The sequence below is a fragment of the Anomaloglossus baeobatrachus genome, chromosome 10 (assembly GCF_048569485.1).
Source record: "Anomaloglossus baeobatrachus isolate aAnoBae1 chromosome 10, aAnoBae1.hap1, whole genome shotgun sequence".
Lineage (NCBI taxonomy): Eukaryota > Metazoa > Chordata > Amphibia > Anura > Aromobatidae > Anomaloglossus > Anomaloglossus baeobatrachus.
This window is the reverse complement of record NC_134362.1, coordinates 33263671-33282461: the sequence shown is the minus strand read 5'-3', so window position 1 is coordinate 33282461 and position 18791 is coordinate 33263671. Positions and strand designations below refer to the sequence as shown.

The window sequence follows — 18791 nt, the reverse complement described above, 5'->3', positions numbered from 1 at the left end:
CGGACCAGACTACTAACATGATTTCAGACCCCAGAGTAGATAACTAGGTCCTACAGATCCCAGACCAGAGGGCTAAAAATCATTACCCGCCGGAGTAGCCTCTAATACTAATTTAGACCCCAGACCGGACATAATATATAAATGCTTCTGTTCCCAGACGCACGTCAGTCCAGACCGCTAATGTCTCCGGGCCGGATTTGGACTATTGTCCTCTAGTTGTGTAGCCCCGGTATAAGGTAAAAGCAGAACTTGGCTATTAAGTTAATAGGCTCATACGGTGACTAATGACCACATTGGCCATAGATATGCGTCGGTCGTTACGCACCACGGTCCCCGTCTGCACCTCCTCACCCGCTCTCATTGTCTCCGCAGAGTGTGAGAAGATGAAGTCCATGTCTCAGCTTTCGCTCCTCACCAAGAGGTGGCAGCCATCGCAGCTCAAGCTGGAGCCCTTCCAGGAGATCGTGCTGGAGACCAACAGTGTGATGGAGCTGAAGGAGAAGGTAGGTGGAGTTGGTTGTGGCCGGGTGGACTTCTGTTATCTGCCAATAGATGATGGGAAAGTGACCGTTCTTGTTTTTTTCCCGTTCCAGATCTGTGAGCTCAGTGAAATAACACTGGAGAATTTAGAATTTGCAAAAGTAAGTGATGCTGCCGTCCTAGACCCAGAGCCGCCGTGCTGGGGCCACAGAGGGGCTGAAATAACCATCCCAAAAAGCACTTCATATGTAGTAATATTGGGCATTAACCTTCCTCAGGGCCGGGGACATTTCCATGTGACATATCCGTTCTGGAGATACACCAGGAGCTAGACTGGAACCCGAAGGTGTCGACCCTGAATGCCTGGCCGCTGTACATCTCCGACGATGGCGCTGTCATATTTTACAGGTAAGATAGTGAGTACGGGAAGAAGCAAAGTGCTAGGGCCGGATTCACACATCCATGTTGGTGGTCCAAGTATGGACGGCGATGCACAAAACAACTGCGGGCCATCTGGCCCAAACTCAGCAGCCCATAGACATTAAAGGGAACCTGTCACCAGTTTTTTGACTATTAAACCAAAAGTGTCACCTTCTGCAGCTCCTGGGCTGCTTTCTATGAAGGTGCACCTTGTTGCAGACCCCAAAAAGAACTTTATAAAATCCCACAGTGTTGTATGCGAATGACTTGTGTTGGCCACATGGACAGGTTCTATTTCGGCTCCTGTCCCTCCTTGTCGCCTTGTTCGGCGGCGTCCTGTCATGATTGACAAGGATGGCGCCGCCGTCATCATCCCGCGCTGCTGGCCAAGTCTCGCGCAGGCGCAGTTCTCTCTGCCCCTATCGCTGGCCGAGCATAAAAACAGTTTACCTCGCGTGCGCCGGTGATGTATCTGCGCAGGCGCGAGATCATGGTCGGGTATGAGGATGACGCTGCCGACCATGATCTCGCGCCTGCGCAGATACATCACCAGCGCACGCGAGGTAACTTTTTATGCTCGGCCCACGATAGGGGCAGAGAGAACTGCGCCTGCGCAAGACTTGAACAACAGCGTGGGATGAAGACGGCGGCGCCATCCTTGTCAATCATAACAGGAGGACGGCGAACAAGGCGACAAGGAGGGACAGGAGCCGAAATAGAACCCGTCCATCTGGCCAACACAGGTCATTAGCATTCAACACTGTTGGATTTTATAACGTTCTTTTTGGGGTCTGCAAGGGGGGGCAGCAACAAGGTGCACCTTCATAGAATGCAGCCCAGGAGCTGCGGAAGGGGAGACTTTTGGTTTAATAGTCAAAAAACTGGCGACAGGTTCCCTTTAAATGACGCTGTCTAGAACGTGCCAGGAGACCTGCGGTGATCCATGTACATACAACAAAACACAGATGTGTCAAACCAGCCTTAAAGGGGTTCTCTAATGGATTTAAATTGATGGCCTATCCTTAGGACAGGTCATCAATGACTGACTGGCTGGGGTCCGACACCCCGCACCCCCACTGATCGTCTGTCCGGCTGCCGAAGGTGGCAGCAGGCAGCCGAAAATGCTCAGTCTTCTGGGACTGCACATCCACCTCCTGCTCATTTGAATGGGAGGCAGATGACTGAAATACTCTGTGCTGCTAGAGCATCCTGCATCTTTCATTAAAGAGGTTGTCCACTACTTTTATATTGATGGCCTATCTGTAGGATGTCTGATCGGCCAGGGTCCGACACCCTGCACCCCCACCGATCAGCTTTCCTTGATGCCGTGTGCTGCAGCATCGTGATGTGCATCTTGGGGGGTAGTTTAGACTGAGAGTTGTATAGTGGAAGCCAAGGGATTCACCAGCAGCTCAAGCGGTAAAGGATGAAGGTACTGCGAGGTCACAAATGGGCTCCTCCTTGCAGTACGGAGTATTTCAGGAAAGGATTAAGCCTCATTTGTGACATGACAAAACAAAAATGCAGGTCTCCCCAGCAGCACAGAGTGCTTCAGGAAAGGAGTGTGCTGATCTTGTGTAGGAAGCAGGAGCTTTCTAGCAGCACAGAGTATTTCAGGAGAAAGCTGCATTTTTGACATAGTAGAAAATGGATCCCCCAGCAGCACAGAGCGCTTCAGAAGAGTAATATGGAAGGGTAGGCTCCTCCATTAATACAGAGTATTTTAGGTGGTGGGTGTGCTGATCTTAGGGAGGTCACAGACTGGGCGTTACATAGTGGCAGCCCCAGTATCCCCATCAGCACAGAGTATTTCAGGACAGGAGTGTGCTGTGACGTTAGGCTCCTCCTAGCTATACAGAGTATTTCAGGAGAGGAGTAAGCCTCATTTGTGACATGATAGGAAAAAAAGAAGCTGGACTCCCCAGCAGCACAGAGTATTTCAGGTAACTAGCTTGCTGATCTTATGGAGGGCCAGGTCTCCCAGCAGCAGAGAGTATTTCAGGTCAGTAGTTTGCTCATCTTATGGAGGGCCAGGTCTCCCAGCAGCAGAGAGTATTTCAGGTAAGTAGTTTGCTCATCTTATGGAGGGCCAGGTCTCCCAGCAGCAGAGAGTATTTCAGGTAACTAGCTTGCTGATCTTATGGAGGGCCAGGTCTCCCAGCAGCAGAGAGTATTTCAGGTAACTAGCTTGCTGATCTTATGGAGGGCCAGGTCTCCCAGCAGCAGAGAGTATTTCAGGTCAGTAGTTTGCTGATCTTATGGAGGGCCAGGTCTCCCAGCAGCAGAGAGTATTTCAGGTAAGTAGTTTGCTCATCTTATGGAGGGCCAGGTCTCCCAGCAGCAGAGAGTATTTCAGGTAAGTAGTTTGCTCATCTTATGGAGGGCCAGGTCTCCCAGCAGCAGAGAGTATTTCTTTGTCGCTCTATTGGGAGACCCAGACAATTGGGTGTATAGCTACTGCCTCCGGAGGCCACACAAAGTATTACACTTAAAAGTGTAAGGCCCCTCCCCTACTGCCTATACACCCCCCGTGGGATCACGGGTTCCTCAGTTTTCAAGCTTTGTGCGAAGGAGGCTGACATCCACGCATAGCTCCACTGTTTAGTCAGCAGCAGCTGCTGACTATGTCGGATGGAAGAAAAGAGGGCCCATACTAGGGCCCCCAGCATGCTCCCTTCTCACCCCACTCTTTGTCGGCGGTGTTTGTTAAGGTTGAGGTACCCATTGCGGGTACAGAGGCTGGAGCCCACATGCTGCTTTCCTTCCCCATCCCCTTAGGGCTCTGGGTGAAGTGGGATCTTACCGGTCTCCAGGCACCGAGGCCGAGCTCCATCCACAGCCCCTGGGATCTGCTGGACATGGAGCTGAGTATCGTCAGGGACAGGGCCCTGCTACATTAAGGTACTCTGTGTCCCCGTGCAAATCGCGCACACATACACCAGCATTGCTGGGTGTGTTAGTGCGCCCGGGACAACAGCGCTGCGCGCGTGTGCCACACTATCTTCAGCTAGCTGAAGGAGTTAATGGTTTGGAAACGGTCGCGCCGGCCGCTGCTGTCAGTTTTAACTGCGGCGCGGCTGGGACTTGTGGTTCGCCGGGGACTTCCGCGCTCGCCGTGCATATTTGACGGCCGCGCTTACTACTACAGTCCCCGGCTTTTTGCGGCCTAGTTTCGTTTCGTTCCCGCCCCCAGGCCTGCCAGTCAGGGTGGGGGCGGGACGCTGTGCAGAACGTCAGCGCCGAGGGCTGGAGTCTACTTTACATACTCCAGCCCTCACACTGAACACAGTGGGACGCTGGTTTCCCGCTCTTCGCCTGAGGCACGCCCACGGTCCGCCCCTCTTCACAGAACGCCGGCAGCCATTCCTGCGTGCTGTTTGAGCTGGAGAAGGGGAGACAAGTTATGGAGACCCAGGCACGGGATTCTAGCGACCACACACCCGCTTTCAGCGGGCGGTAAGCGGCACCTCTGGTGCTGACCCCACTAGTGCTGCAGTGTTCATTTGTATTTTTATGCTATACATTGCACTGTACGGGCGCTGGTAATTCTTCACTATATACCCTCCTAGATTGCTCTGAGACAACAGCATGTCGTCCGCAAAAACCAAGGGTGCCAAGGCACAGGCTTTCTATGCTGCCTGTACCGCATGTGGGGCTACTCTACCGGCAGGTTCCACTGACCCCCATTGTGTGCAGTGCTCGGCCCCTGTGGCACTTGTTCGGCCGGGGCCTCTGCTAGAGGTGACCCAGGGAGAACCACCTGTGAATACTCTCCAGGTGACGGGGACAGAGTTTGCAGCTTTTGCTGATAGATTATCTGTGACTATGACTAAAATCCTAGAAACTTTGCAGTCTAGACCAGTAACTCAGACCATGGGCACGGTTGAATCACTGTCCCCTGGTCCCCCTCAGTTGGAACAGCTCCGGGCTCCGGAGGTGTCCCATGCATTCCAGGGTGACGGCTCTGACACGGACGACAGTCCCAGACAGCCTAAGCGAGCTCGCTATGAGCGGCCCTCGACTTCATCACACTGGTCAGGGTCCCAACAGGAGGACTCTCTGTGTGATGAGGCGGAGGTAGCTGATCAGGATTCTGATCCTGAGACCGCTCTCAATCTGGATACACCGGATGGTGACGCCATAGTGAATGATCTCATAGCGTCCATCAATAAAATGTTGGATATTTCTCCCCAAGCTCCTCCAGCGGAGGAGTCAGCTTCACAGCAGGAGAAATTCCATTTCAGGTATCCCAAGCGTAAATTGAGTGCTTTTCTGGACCACTCTGACTTCAGAGAAGCAGTTCAGAAACACTACGCTTATCCAGATAAGCGTTTCTCCAAACGGCTTAAGGATACACGTTATCCCTTTCCTCCTGACGTGGTCAAGAGCTGGACCCAGTGTCCAAAGGTGGATCCTCCAATCTCCAAGCTTGCGGCTAGATCCATAGTTGCAGTGGAGGATGGGGCTGCACTTAAAGATGCCACTGACAGACAGATGGAACTCTGGCTGAAATCCATCTATGAAGCTATCGGCGCGTCGTATGCTCCTGCATTCGCAGCTGTATGGGCACTCCAAGCTATTTCAGCTGGTCTTGCGCAAATTGACACTGTCACGCGTACATCTGTTCCGCAAGTAGCGTCCTTAACCTCTCAAATGACTGCATTTGCGTCTTACGCTATCAATGCTGTCCTGGACTCTACGAGCCGTACGGCAGTGGCGTCCGCCAACTCCGTGGTTTTACGCAGAGCATTGTGGTTAAGGGAATGGAAGGCAGATTCTGCTTCCAAAAAGTGCTTAACCAGTTTGCCATTTGCTGGTGACAGACTGTTTGGTGAGAGATTGGATGAAATCATTAAACAATCCAAGGGTAAGGATTCATCCTTACCTCAGCCCAGACCAAATAAACCCCAACAGAGGAGGGGACAGTCGAGGTTTCGGTCCTTTCGAGGCTCGGGCAGGTCCCAATTCTCCTCGTCCAAAAGGACTCAAAAGGATCAGAGGAGTTCAGATTCTTGGCGGGCTCAGTCACGCCCAAAGAAAGCAGCCGGAGGAACCGCTACCAAGGCGGCTTCCTCATGACTTTCGGCCTCCTCTCTCCGCATCCTCGGTCGGTGGCAGGCTCTCCCGCTTTTGCGACATTTGGCTGCCACAGGTCCAAGACCGTTGGGTGAGAGACATTTTGTCTCACGGGTACAGGATAGAGTTCAGTTCTCGTCCTCCAACTCGATTCTTCAGAACTTCTCCGCCTCCCGACCGAGCCGATGCTCTTCTGCAGGCGGTGTGCTCTCTAAAGGCAGAAGGAGTGGTGATCCCTGTTCCTCTTCAGGAGCAAGGTCACGGTTTTTACTCCAATTTGTTTGTGGTGCCAAAAAAGGACGGGTCTTTCCGTCCTGTTCTGGACCTAAAACTGCTCAACAAGCATGTGAAAACCAGGCGGTTCCGGATGGAATCCCTCCGCTCCGTCATCGCCTCAATGTCTCAAGGAGATTTCCTAGCATCAATAGACGTCAAAGATGCTTATCTCCACGTGCCGATTGCTCCAGAGCACCAGCGTTTTCTACGCTTCGTTATAGGAGACGAACACCTTCAGTTCGTAGCCCTGCCTTTCGGTCTGGCGACAGCCCCAAGAGTCTTCACCAAGGTCATGGCAGCAGTAGTAGCTGTCCTGCACTCTCAGGGTCACTCCGTGATCCCTTACTTAGACGATCTACTTGTCAAGGCACCCTCTCAAGAGGCATGCCAACACAGCCTGAACGTTGCGCTGGAGACTCTCCAGAGTTTCGGGTGGATCATCAACTTTTCAAAGTCAAATCTCACCCCGACCCAATCGATAACATACCTTGGCATGGAGTTTCATACTCTCTCAGCGAAAGTGATGCTTCCGCTGGACAAACAGCGTTCACTACAGACAGGGGTGCAATCTCTCCTTCAGGGCCAGTCGCACCCCTTGAGACGCCTCATGCACTTCTTAGGGAAGATGGTAGCAGCAATGGAGGCAGTCCCTTTCGCGCAGTTTCATCTGCGTCCACTACAATGGGACATTCTCCGCCAATGGGACGGGAAGTCGACGTCCCTAGACAGGAACGTCTCCCTTTCTCAGGCGGCCAAGGATTCTCTTCACTGGTGGCTTCTTCCCACCTCATTGTCAATAGGAAAGTCTTTCCTACCCCCATCCTGGGCGGTGGTCACAACGGACGCGAGTCTATCAGGGTGGGGAGCAGTGTTTCTCCACCACAGGGCTCAAGGTACGTGGACTCAGCAAGAGTCCACCCTTCAGATCAATGTTCTGGAAATCAGAGCAGTGTATCTTGCCCTACAAGCCTTCCAGCAGTGGCTGGAAGGCAAGCAGATCCGAATTCAGTCGGACAACTCCACAGCGGTGGCATACATCAACCACCAAGGAGGGACACGCAGTCGGCAAGCCTTCCAGGAAGTCCGGCGGATTCTGACGTGGGTGGAAGGCACGGCATCCACCATATCCGCAGTTCACATCCCGGGCGTAGAAAACTGGGAAGCAGACTTCCTCAGTCGCCAGGGTATGGACGCAGGGGAATGGTCTCTTCACCCCGGACGTGTTTCAGGAAATTTGTCGCCGCTGGGGGATGCCGGACGTCGACCTAATGGCGTCCCGGCACAACAACAAGGTTCCGGCCTTCATGGCACGGTCTCACGATCTCAGAGCTCTGGCGGCGGACGCCTTAGTTCAGGATTGGTCGCAGTTTCAACTCCCTCATGTGTTTCCTCCTCTGGCACTGTTGCCCAGAGTGCTACGCAAGATCAGGTCCGACTGCCACCGCGCCATCCTCGTCGCCCCAGACTGGCCAAGGAGGTCGTGGTACCCGGATCTGTGGCATCTCACGGTAGGACAACCGTGGGCGCTACCAGACCGGCCAGACTTGCTGTCTCAAGGGCCGTTTTTCCATCAGAATTCTGCGGCCCTGAGCCTGACTGTGTGGCCATTGAGTCCTGGATCCTAGCGTCTTCAGGATTATCTCAAGGGGTCATTGCCACCATGAGACAGGCTAGGAAACTATCCTCTGCCAAGATCTACCACAGGACGTGGAAGATATTCTTATCTTGGTGCTCTGCTCAGGGAGTTTCTCCCTGGCCATTTGCATTGCCTACTTTTCTTTCCTTCCTGCAATCCGGATTGGAAAAAGGTTTGTCGCTCGGCTCCCTCAAGGGACAAGTCTCAGCGCTATCTGTATTTTTTCAGAAGCGCCTAGCACGACTTCCTCAGGTACGCACGTTCCTGCAAGGGGTTTGTCATATCGTCCCTCCTTACAAGCGGCCGTTAGAGCCCTGGGATCTGAACAGGGTTCTAATTGCTCTCCAGAAGCCGCCTTTTGAGCCTATGAGGGATGTTTCCCTTTCTCGCCTTTCACAGAAAGTGGCCTTTCTAGTAGCGGTCACGTCTCTTCGGAGAGTGTCCGAGCTAGCAGCGCTGTCATGCAAATCTCCCTTCCTGGTTTTTCACCAGGACAAGGTAGTTCTGCGCCCGATTCCGGAGTTTCTCCCTAAGGTGGTATCCTCCTTTCATCTCAATCAGGATATCTCCTTACCTTCTTTGTGTCCTCGTCCAGTTCATCAATGTGAAAAGGATTTGCATTTGTTGGATCTGGTGAGAGCACTCAGAATCTACATTTCCCGCACGGCACCTCTGCGCCGCTCGGAGGCACTCTTTGTCCTTGTCGCTGGCCAGCGTAAAGGGTCGCAGGCTTCCAAGTCAACCTTGGCATGGTGGATCAAGGAACCAATTCTTGAAGCCTACCGTTCTGCGGGGCTTCCGGTTCCCTCAGGGCTGAGAGCCCATTCTACCAGAGCCGTGGGTGCGTCCTGGGCATTACGGCACCAGGCTACGGCTCAGCAGGTGTGCCAGGCGGCTACCTGGTCGAGTCTGCACACTTTTACCAAACATTATCAGGTGCATACCTATGCTTCGGCGGACGCCAGCCTAGGTAGGCGAGTCCTTCAGGCGGCGATTGCCCACCTGTAGAAAAGGGGCCGTTTTTACGGCCCTATCATGAGGTATTATTTCTTTATCGTTCCTTTATGGGAGACCCAGACCATGGGTGTATGCTACTGCCCCCCGGAGGACACACAAAGTTACTACACTCAAAAACGTGTAGCTCCTCCCTCCTAGCATATACACCCCCTGCCAGCCAGATCTAGCCAGTTTTTTGCTTTGTGTCAGGAGGCACACACATGTATTCTCTTTGGAAGAAGAGTTTGATTTTTTTTTTTTTTTTTTTTTTTTCTAAAGATTTGGAAGAAAAGTGGGTCCACTGGACTCCCGGCATGTCCCTTCACACTCCCCTGGCGGCAGTGCTGTTAAGGTTGATTCAGGGCAGGAGCCCTTCATGCCGCGCTCCTTCACCATCCCTAGTGGCTCTGGCTTGAAGTTGGAGCCAACACGGTTCTCTCTGCCTTGCAGGAGACCGGCCTCCATCCGCAGCCCTGGTGCAGGACCCTGCTGGAAGGAGCACTGGACCCCCATCCCACCAGGGACTGGACCCTGCGTCTCAAAGCTAAGTATAGAGACGTTATTCAGAGGGTCCTTTCTGCAATGTGGGGCACTTTTAATGTGGGGGACAGTGATGCTTGATAATGCTGCTTTTACTGTGTTTCCGGCCGGTTCCACGGTTTTTTACTGGGAACCGCGCCGATGTTGCCTGATTCTCGGCCGCATGTATAACTCTAGGCCCCGGCTTCAGCCGCGGCCTAGTTTCGTTTCGTTCCCCTGCATGTCAGACATGCAGGGGGACGCTGCAGAGCCGCCCGCCGGCCGCTCTGCACAGGGGAGGACACTCCTATCTGAGGAGATGATTCCCTCCCCTGTACATCTCCTTCGCCCTCCGATTCCCGCTTCTGGGTTAACCTCCGCCCCCCCCCCCCTCGCTCTGGCGCCATTTTCTCAGCGTCTTAGTACACTGGACGGCGCTGGCTGCTCTGCAGCAGAGGGAGGGAATATCTGGCTGGGGGTCCAGGCTGGAATCTGGAGGGCACACATATAGCGGCCTGATAAGTCACAACCTCTGGTTGTGCACTTTTATTCACTCTCAGGGCATGAAGGAGTTAATTCCTTATCATAGAATCTCCTCCTCAGCAGCATGTCTCACTCTAGCAGCAAAGCTCTACATGTTCTGCATGTAACCTTATATGCCTGAACCGACACACTGTAACGGTTCTTATGTGGTGGATAGTAGCAAGGCCTCAGCCGGGATTCTTCCCAGGCTGAACCTCTGTCTTGGGTATTCTAGCCATTCCAGACAGAGCCCCCACCTCTGCAGCATGTCACAGAGCGAGACTGCAGGCTGTTTTTATTATCCCCTGCAGGTGGTCTCGTACGGCTATACATGGGAGCTCATTAATGGTCCCTCCAGCTGCTCCGGTTCGGGGGCTGACCCCCCAGGAATCTCCAGGGGTCGGCTGTCCCGGCATCTGCTGAGCATGCAGCCCCCTTCTCAGGGCGTTTTCTGCTTCGCTCAGCAAAGCTCACAAGGGACTCTCCTTCTGGACACAGACCCCGTCCTCCTGACAGGGAGACGCAGGGTCCCCTGTCCTCCCCGTCCCGCAGCTCCGATTACGAGCTGACTCGCTGGACGAGGAGGATGTCTCTACCACGGGCTCGGACGATCCGTCCGTAGGTGACGCAGATGCGAATGATTGGATTACGTCCATTATTCTTTTACTGGACCTCCATACGCCTGATCAGGGAAGTGTTCCCCGCTGGCAGAAATGCATCAGTATGCTTTAAACATGACGAGGAGTGTGTTCTTTCACCACTCCAGTTTTCAGCCCGCTGCGTCCAAGCCCACAGCCTATCCTGCAGACCCCACAGCGGAGTTCTGCTGCCTGTCTCCCCCTCCCATCTGAGGTGGTCAAGGAGTGTACTCATCCGCCAAGGGTAGCCACTCCGGTGTCTAGACTTTCAGCCCAGATAGTTGTATCAGTGGCGGACGGCACCTCTATATGGATCCTACGGTACATTAATTTTGTACTGGACCTCAATCCGCCGGTGTTACCTTATCTAGGTGAACACAACGTGTGTTCCTTAACCTCTCCAGTTTTTCAGGCCCCTGGGACCAGCCAGGGTCCGCTCTGATCGCTTCCCATGAAGCGTGATTCTGAGGACTGGATTTCCCCTGTCCACCAACGGTGGTCAAGTAGTGGGCTCATTCACCTCTGGTGGCTCAGCCCGGGCCGTTATGTCAGTGCCTGATGGCTCCTCACTTACGGTTCTGCGGTCCGCCCGGTTGTCCTTTGGGCCAAGTCGGTATGAGGACGGCAGGAGCTTTCTTCCCCTCAGCTTACAGCAGTGCGGTTTTTTTGTACCTTCTCTGCTTCTCTGGAGGAGATGCATCCTCCCACAGGGACTCTATGCCAAAACGGTTGCCTGAACTTACAGACTTCAGTTCTATACCAGGTCTGCCATGCTGGACGCCGCACGGCGGTGATCTGGGCTCCCTTCCTCGCTATCCGCAGGCTCCTGTGGCTTCGGATTTGGAAGGCAGATGCCTCTATGGAGGTTCCCTGCTGGGCTCCCACTTGGAGAGACCAGTGTCCTCGGAACCAACTGAGTGAATTTAAGGAAGCTCTTGGCGGGAAGTGTTCTTCCTTGCCACAAACCTGAACCAGGGCACCTGTCCAGGACAGGAATCAGTTGAGGTTTCGGTGGTTTCCGTTCCTCCGTCTGATCGTCCTCTAGGTCAGCCTAGGTCCATAGAACCAAATAGCTCGAAGCTGCGTCTTCAGAAGGCCGCAGGAGATGCTGTCACTGAGTCAGCTTCCTCCGAGCTATTTAGCCACGCCAACAACCTCCTTGGTCGGTGGCAGGCTCTCTCCACTGGCGACGTAGGGTTCTAACACGTCTCCGTTCAGTGGGGGCGAGACTTTATCTCCCTTGGCTACAGGATGGACTTCTGTCCACCCGCCAAACAGTTTTTCTCTGTCATCTCCTCCCTGCTCCAAAGCCGCCACCTTCTCACAGGCCGTGGCATTTCTGGCAGGCCAATGGAGTAATTGTACCGGTTCCCGTCTGGGAACGGTTCTGAGATTTTTGCTTAAATCTATTCCTAGTCCCCGAAGAGGGCAGTGCTTCCGACCTGGATCTTTAGCTCTCAAGCATAGCCAGGTGTGGCGTTTTCTCATTGAGTCTTGGTTTTGTTCCGTGTGTTTTTTTCACCGGATCAATCAAGACTCCATGGAGATTCCCTAGCAACCATCGGCATCAGAGATGCCTATCGGCAGGAGTCAATCGCAGTTTCACACCAGCGTTGACTGCGTTTTGACAATCGGAGTGGTCCAATTCGTGGCTCTTCCCTTGGGGTCAGACAAGGCTCCTCCAGTATCCTCATGGGGCAGCTGTGATCAGGGTCCTGCCCCCCTAGGGTTTGGCAGTGATCTTTGGCCCTGGACGGTTTTCTTGTTGGGTTTTCATCCAGTGCTGACTCTTAGCAGAGTGCTTCGTTCACTCTCGCCACTCTGACCTATCGGGTGGCTTGTCTTTCTGTGCAAGTCCACTCTGACCTCGAACCAGAGGTTCTCAGGGCGTCAATGGAAGTGGTTCCTTGCCCAGTTTTTCCTGCGTCCTCTGAGACTGGATATTTTCCGCTGTACTAGCGAACTCACTCCTCCCACGGGGTGGTGGCTTCGCCACTGACCAGGGGCTCGTTTCAGTGGTGGCTTCGGCCACTCTGTCTCAGGGGCGCTCCTTTTCTGGTCCGTTCCGGGTGATCCTCACCAGGATGCTAGCCTATCCGCCTTGGGAACAGTATATCTCCATCGTGGAGCGCAGGGCGCTTGGACTCTGTCCGAATCAGCCCTCTGGATCAATGTGCTGGAAATCAGGGCTGTATTTCTTGCCCTCTAAGCCTTCACCATCTGTGGGCGGCTAGGCACATTCGAGTCCAGTCGGACAACGTGACAGCGTTTTCCTACACCAGCTTCCAAGGCGGGACACTCAGCCGCCTGGCAATCATGGCGGCTCAACATCCTTCAGTGGACAGGGGACTCCTAGTCCACCGTATCCGCAGTCCACATGCTAGATGTGAAAACTACGAGGCAGGCTATTTCAGCTGTCCTACCGTGGTCCACAATCCTCAGGTTTTGCGGTAGCCACACTGGTTCATGTTTGATCCCAGCTTTGTCTCTTTACGAATTTCCCCCTCTACCTCTTGTCCAGAGTCCTGCGCAAGATCGGTAACGGGGGCCGTCGGGTCATTCTCCAGATTGACCCAAGCAGGCTTCGTACTCTGACCTGCTCCTTCTGTCCGTTGGGTTGCCTTCGCATCTTCCGGACCGTTCAGACCTTTTCTCAAAAGGTCCGTTTTTGCCCCGTCAGAATTCTGGATTCTCAGAATGACGGCGTAGCTCTTGAGTCCTGGATCTTAGCGACTTCTGATATCCTTCCTGAAGTCATCTCCACTATGACTCGAGCTCCAAAGTGTCCTTTGACCTTTTTTTGGCCTTGCCGACCCTCCTGTCCCTTGCACAGGCCGGTCTATAGCTAGGACTATCCCTCTTTAACGGACAGGTCTCGGCTCTGTCAGTATGTGCCAGCGGCGAATCGTCCGGCTGGCTCCGGTGCGCTCCTTTAAGGGCACATCCCACATCATCCGCCTTCCGGCGGCCTATGGAGACCTCGGACCTTAATCCGGTCCTCCCGGTTCCCGGAAACCCCCCTTTGCGCCATCTTCGGGAGGTTTCTTTGTTGTGTCTTTCACAGAAAGTACTCTTTCTAGTTGCTATCATTTCCCGCCAGAGAGTTCTGGCTGCACTCCCTCGGAGTCACCCCCTTTTTTTGGTCTTTTGCATCAAGACAAGGTGGTCTTCATCCGACTCCGGACTTTTTCCCTAAGGCGGTTACTGCTTCCACCTTATTCGGGGCAATTTTCCTGCTTTCCTTTTGTCCGGCTCCTATTCATCGCTTAAGAAAGCGTTGCATATCCTGGATCTGGTGCGGCCGCTCCGGATCTATGTGTCTCGCACCGCCGTTATTAGGCGGTGCACCTCTCTGGTGCTGACTGTTCGTCAGCGTAGCGGTCTCTCGGCATCTATGCCGACCCTGGTTCGTTGGCTTAGGTCGGCCATTTCCGAGACCTACAAGTGTACTCAGGTGCCTTCCCCGCCGGGGATCAGAGCACATTTGATCAGACCTGTCGGCGCCTTTTTGGGCTTTCAAGCACCAGGTTACGGCTCAGTAGGTCTGTCAGACTCCAGCTCGAATTAGTCTGCATACTTTTTCGAAGCACTACCCAAGGCATGCTCATGCTTTGGCAGACGCGGGCTTGGGCAGACGCATTTTTCCGGCGTCTGTCGCCCATTTGTGAAGTTAGGTTTGCCTGCTTCTCAGTGTCTGTTTATTCCCACCCATGGACTGCTTTGGAACGTCCCATGGTCTGGGTCTCCCATAAAGGAACGATAAAGAAAAAGAGAATTTTGTTTACTTACCGTAAATTCTTTTTCTTATAGTTCCGACATGGGAGACCCAGCACCCTCCCTATTGCCTGTTGGCAGGTTTCTTGTCCCGTGTGTCTTCACCGGCTGTTATTGTTGTAGACAGAGGTTCCGGTTCTGCCGGATTTTACTCCGTCTCTTCTTGTGGGTGGATGTCCTCCTTCAGCTTTTGCACTAAACTGGCTAGATCTGGCTGGCAGGGGGTGTATATGCTAGGAGGGAGGAGCTACACGTTTTTGAGTGTAGTAACTTTGTGTGTCCTCCGGGGGGCAGTAGCATACACCCATGGTCTGGGTCTCCCATGTCGGAACTATAAGAAAAAGAATTTACGGTAAGTAAACAAAATTCTCTTTTTTACCCACCCAGGGATTGCTTTTGGACATCCCAATTGTCTGGGTCTCCCAATAGAGCGACAAAGAAGAAGGGAATTTTGTTTACTTACCGTAAATTCCTTTTCTTCTAGCTCTAATTGGGAGACCCAGCTCCCGCCCCTGTTTTTTTGTATACACATGTTGTTCAGGTTGAATGGTTTCGGTTCTCCGATATTCCTTCGGATTGAATTTGCTTAAACCAGTTTATTGGCTTTCCTCCTTCTTGCTTTTGCACTAAAACTGAGGAACCCGTGATCCCACGGGGGGTGTATAGGCAGAAGGGGAGGGGCCTTACACTTTTAAGTGTAATACTTTGTGTGGCCTCCGGAGGCAGTAGCTATACACCCAATTGTCTGGGTCTCCCAATTAGAGCTAGAAGAAAAGGAATTTACGGTAAGTAAACAAAATTCCCTTCTTCAGGTCAGTAGTTTGCTCATCTTATGGAGGGCCAGGTCTCCCAGCAGCATAGAGTATTTCAGGTAAGTAGTTTGCTCATCTTATGAAGGGCCAGGTCTCCCAGCAGCAGAGAGTATTTCAGGTAAGTAGTTTGCTGATCTTATGGAGGGCCAGGTCTCCCAGCAGCACAGAGTATTTCAGGAGTGAAGCGTTCTGCTCTTGTAGGAGGGTCACCAGTGGAATTTTAATCTCTTTCCCCTCTGCATCTTCACAGGGATAAGACGGAGGAGCTGGTTGAATTAACAGACGAGCAAAGGAACGAGCTGATGAAAAAGGAAAGCAGCCGGCTGCAAAAAACTGGTCACCGCGTGACTTACTCCCCCCGCAAAGAGAAGGCGCTGAAAATCTATCTGGACGGAGCATCCACTAAAGACGCCGCTCAAGACTGAGGACCCGACGCCACCCGGCCACGTTGGCGAGCCACGTTTCTTCTCTTTCTAGACGGGTTCACTGCCGCTGGAGTCGCGCCTCTTGGCGGAGGGAGGGGGGGGATGATAACTTTATTGAGTGTGAAGCTATGACACCAGCACTGATTGGTCGGCTGTCTTAAGCCAATCAGCAGCCTAGTAACCTTCTGGGTTCCTTGTTTGTGACTTCTAATCATGTTCTGCACTATGGTCGATTAAACTGTAAAGCTGAAAGGGACGTGCAAATAAGTAAAAAATGAGATATATTTAAATATATATTAAGTTAATGCAACCCGGGTGCAGCGGAGGAATGGGCATCAGCGAGCTCAGGTAAGACGCGCGGCTGCGGCCCTGGATGGCTTCAGGCTACTATATGAGGGGGGAGAAAATAAGAGAAGCCTGGACACTTATATTTTGCTGATACACACATTACCTCATTGAGAGTCGTATAAAGTGCGAGTCTGTACGTGAGCGAGAGCCCGGCCGCTACAATCACACGAGCCTGACTCCGCTGTGTACATCCGGACTTGTCTCTCGCCTGCCGGTGGGTTGAGACGGGCTCCGGCCGCTGCCAACCCGGGTGAGAAGGGGATGGGCGCTACGTGTTGCCCGATGAGGTAAAGAATGTGAGGCCGGATGGTAGCAATAGTGCAAGATGCTGCCGCTCTGTCACTTCTGTAGAACTACACGTCCAAGGATGGGGTACGGTGCAATGCCTCCCCGCAGGCTGCAACAATCCGCTGCAACATAGTCATTGGGCCGGTCCATTGTAAATGGCGGCCTTAAAGGATTACTAAAAACTCGCAAGTCATGGGCTGCATCTAGTTTTGCATCTCTTGTCCACGACTAGTCGAACTGCAGTACCACAACCAGCCTGTGGACAGGTGTGGGGCTGACTTTTTTTTTTTTTTCTTTCCCCTCCTGGTTATTTGTTTTTTCTTTTTCCTGCTTTCTTTTTTCAGTGTTTTTCTGTTTATTTTTTTTTTCTGTTCTGTTTTTTTTTTCCAGTTTTTTTCAGGGGTCTGGTTTTAGGTTGGTTTTTTTTTGGTTCTGCTTCTTCAGTTTTTATTCAGGTTTTTTTTTTTTATTCAGGTTTTTTTTTTTTCTATTTTTTGTTGTTTTTTTCCTGTTTATTTTTCAGGGGTTTTTTCGTTTTTTTTTTTTTTTTTTCCTTCTGGTTCTTTGTGTTTTCTTTTCCCTGCTTTCTTTTTTCAGTGTTTCTGGGTTTTTTTTTTCTGTTCTGTTTTTTTCCAGTTCTTTCAGGGGTCTGGTTTTAGGTTTTGGGTTTTTTTTGGTTCTGCTTTTTGTTCAGTTTTTATTCCATTGGGGTTTTTTTGTTTTTTAGGGGGGGGCGCGGTTTCTGGGTTTTTTTTATTCAGTTTTTTTTCTGTTTTATATTTTTCGGGGGGGGTTCAGTTATTTTTCAGGGGGTTTTTTTTTCCTGTAAATATTTTTGGGGTTTTTTTGTTCTGGTTTTTTTTTTCTTAATTTTTTTTCTATTGGTTTTTGTTCAGTTTTTTTAATTTTTTCTTTTGTTCCCAGTGTTTTTCCAGTTTTTCTGTAATTTTTTTTTTCTGTTTAATTTTTTAGAGCGTTTTTCCAGTCTTTTTTCAGTTTTTTTCTGTTTATTTTTTCTATTTTTTTTGTTTTCATTTTTTCAGGTTTTTTTTTCCTGTTTCTCTTATTTTTTTTTTTTTTATTTTCCTAGCAAGCCCCTTTAATTGCCCAATAACGTCTATAACTTAACAAACTTTTGCTCCACCATTTTCAATACACACTCTTGATGTCAGTGAATATCAACTCCTTTATATCCAGAGGATTTCAATCTGCCCTGATTTGACACAATTTCTCGTTACTTTGTATCGTAGTGATTTATTCTGAAAAAGAAAAAAAAAAAAAAATTGTGCTAAATGAGAGATCATAAAAAAACAATGACTGACTATGTGGTCAATCAATAACTATTCACTGCCAGCAAGCAGAGTACTTGAATGCAAGTTGGGTATGTGCACACAATGCAGATTTGGTGCAGAAATCTTCTGCAGCAAATGTGGACCATCTAGCAGAAAAACACACCCAAAAACATGCTTTTTTTGGAGCGGTTTTTTTTTTTTTTTTTTTAGTAGTCAAGGGCTAAAAAACGCAGGAAAAAATGCTGCAAAAATTTACATGCTGCAGATTTTTTTTTTTTCTGCAAGGAAAAGAGAAAGCAACTTCAGAAATCTCTGCTGGCATAATGATAGAAATGCAGATTTTGGTGCAGATTTTTTTAAAAACTGCATAAAAAAAGCACCATGTGCACAGGCCCATAACTTTCCAATATATTCTATATATATATATATATATATATGAAAGTTATAGATGACAGCCCCTCTCACCCCATTGTGAGAAGAGAAAAAAGTGTGAGACAGATGCAAATAGCCTTATGTGCTTGCTGGGACTTGTAGTTCTACAGCGGCCGGAGAAGCACTGGTTGCCTCGCTTTGCAATAGAGCAAACTTCTACTGTGTTTTCTTCGGAGTGTAAATAGAAATGAAATTCTCCCCTTGTCCCCCCAATGCAGACGCGGTCCCCAGATTCTCATCTACACTGTGTACATTGGACAGTATAGCTGCCTATTTGTTTTTGTTTTTTTTCCCCATCCCCCACCACCTGGTACTATATAGACTTCTGTATACGCTTGTGGGTTTTTATTTTTTTATTATTTTCTGGGACACTTTTCAGTTGTGAACTTTTTTTTTTTTCTTTTTTTTTCTTTTTTCTTTTTTTTTCTCTTTTATTACAGGTTTTTTTTTTTTCTTCATTTTAATCATCTCCAGCAAACAATAAAACCGCATAAAATCCGTCCTCATTTCTTATTGTTTTACAGGAATACAAACTCACAAAATGTAATGAATTTCTCCTGCGTAACTTTTGAAATTTTGCCATCTAATTTATAACAGATCAGTACAAGGTTTTGATAATTTTTTTTTTTCTTTTTTCATGCCGACCGCTGTTTACAACAATGAACATGCCAATAAATTAAAAAAAAAAAAGTGTTGTATTTGTTTCTTTAAGATCTAGTTAGTGCATATCCATGTGGGGTGAGGATGTGACAACAGACATGAGCCACATTACAATATGCGGCCAAAATGCCACACATGACCCTAAATCCTTAGACATTAATATGGAGTTGGCCCCTTTGCAGATATAAAGGCTCTCT

At 50.6% G+C, this 18791-nt stretch overlaps 1 protein-coding gene across 1 annotated transcript in view; it reads left to right on the top strand.

Moving 5' to 3' along the window:
• USP47 (ubiquitin specific peptidase 47) overlaps positions 1-15987 on the top strand; it is a 107396-nt gene extending 91409 nt beyond the window's left edge. Inside the window, exons 25-28 of the mRNA XM_075326721.1 lie at positions 373-503; positions 594-645; positions 759-888; positions 15400-15987. Coding sequence (XP_075182836.1) covers positions 373-503; positions 594-645; positions 759-888; positions 15400-15574 — 488 coding nt within the window. The 3' untranslated portion in view covers positions 15575-15987. The remainder of the gene's footprint in view (positions 1-372; positions 504-593; positions 646-758; positions 889-15399) is intronic.
• The last annotated feature ends 2804 nt before the right edge of the window (positions 15988-18791 follow it).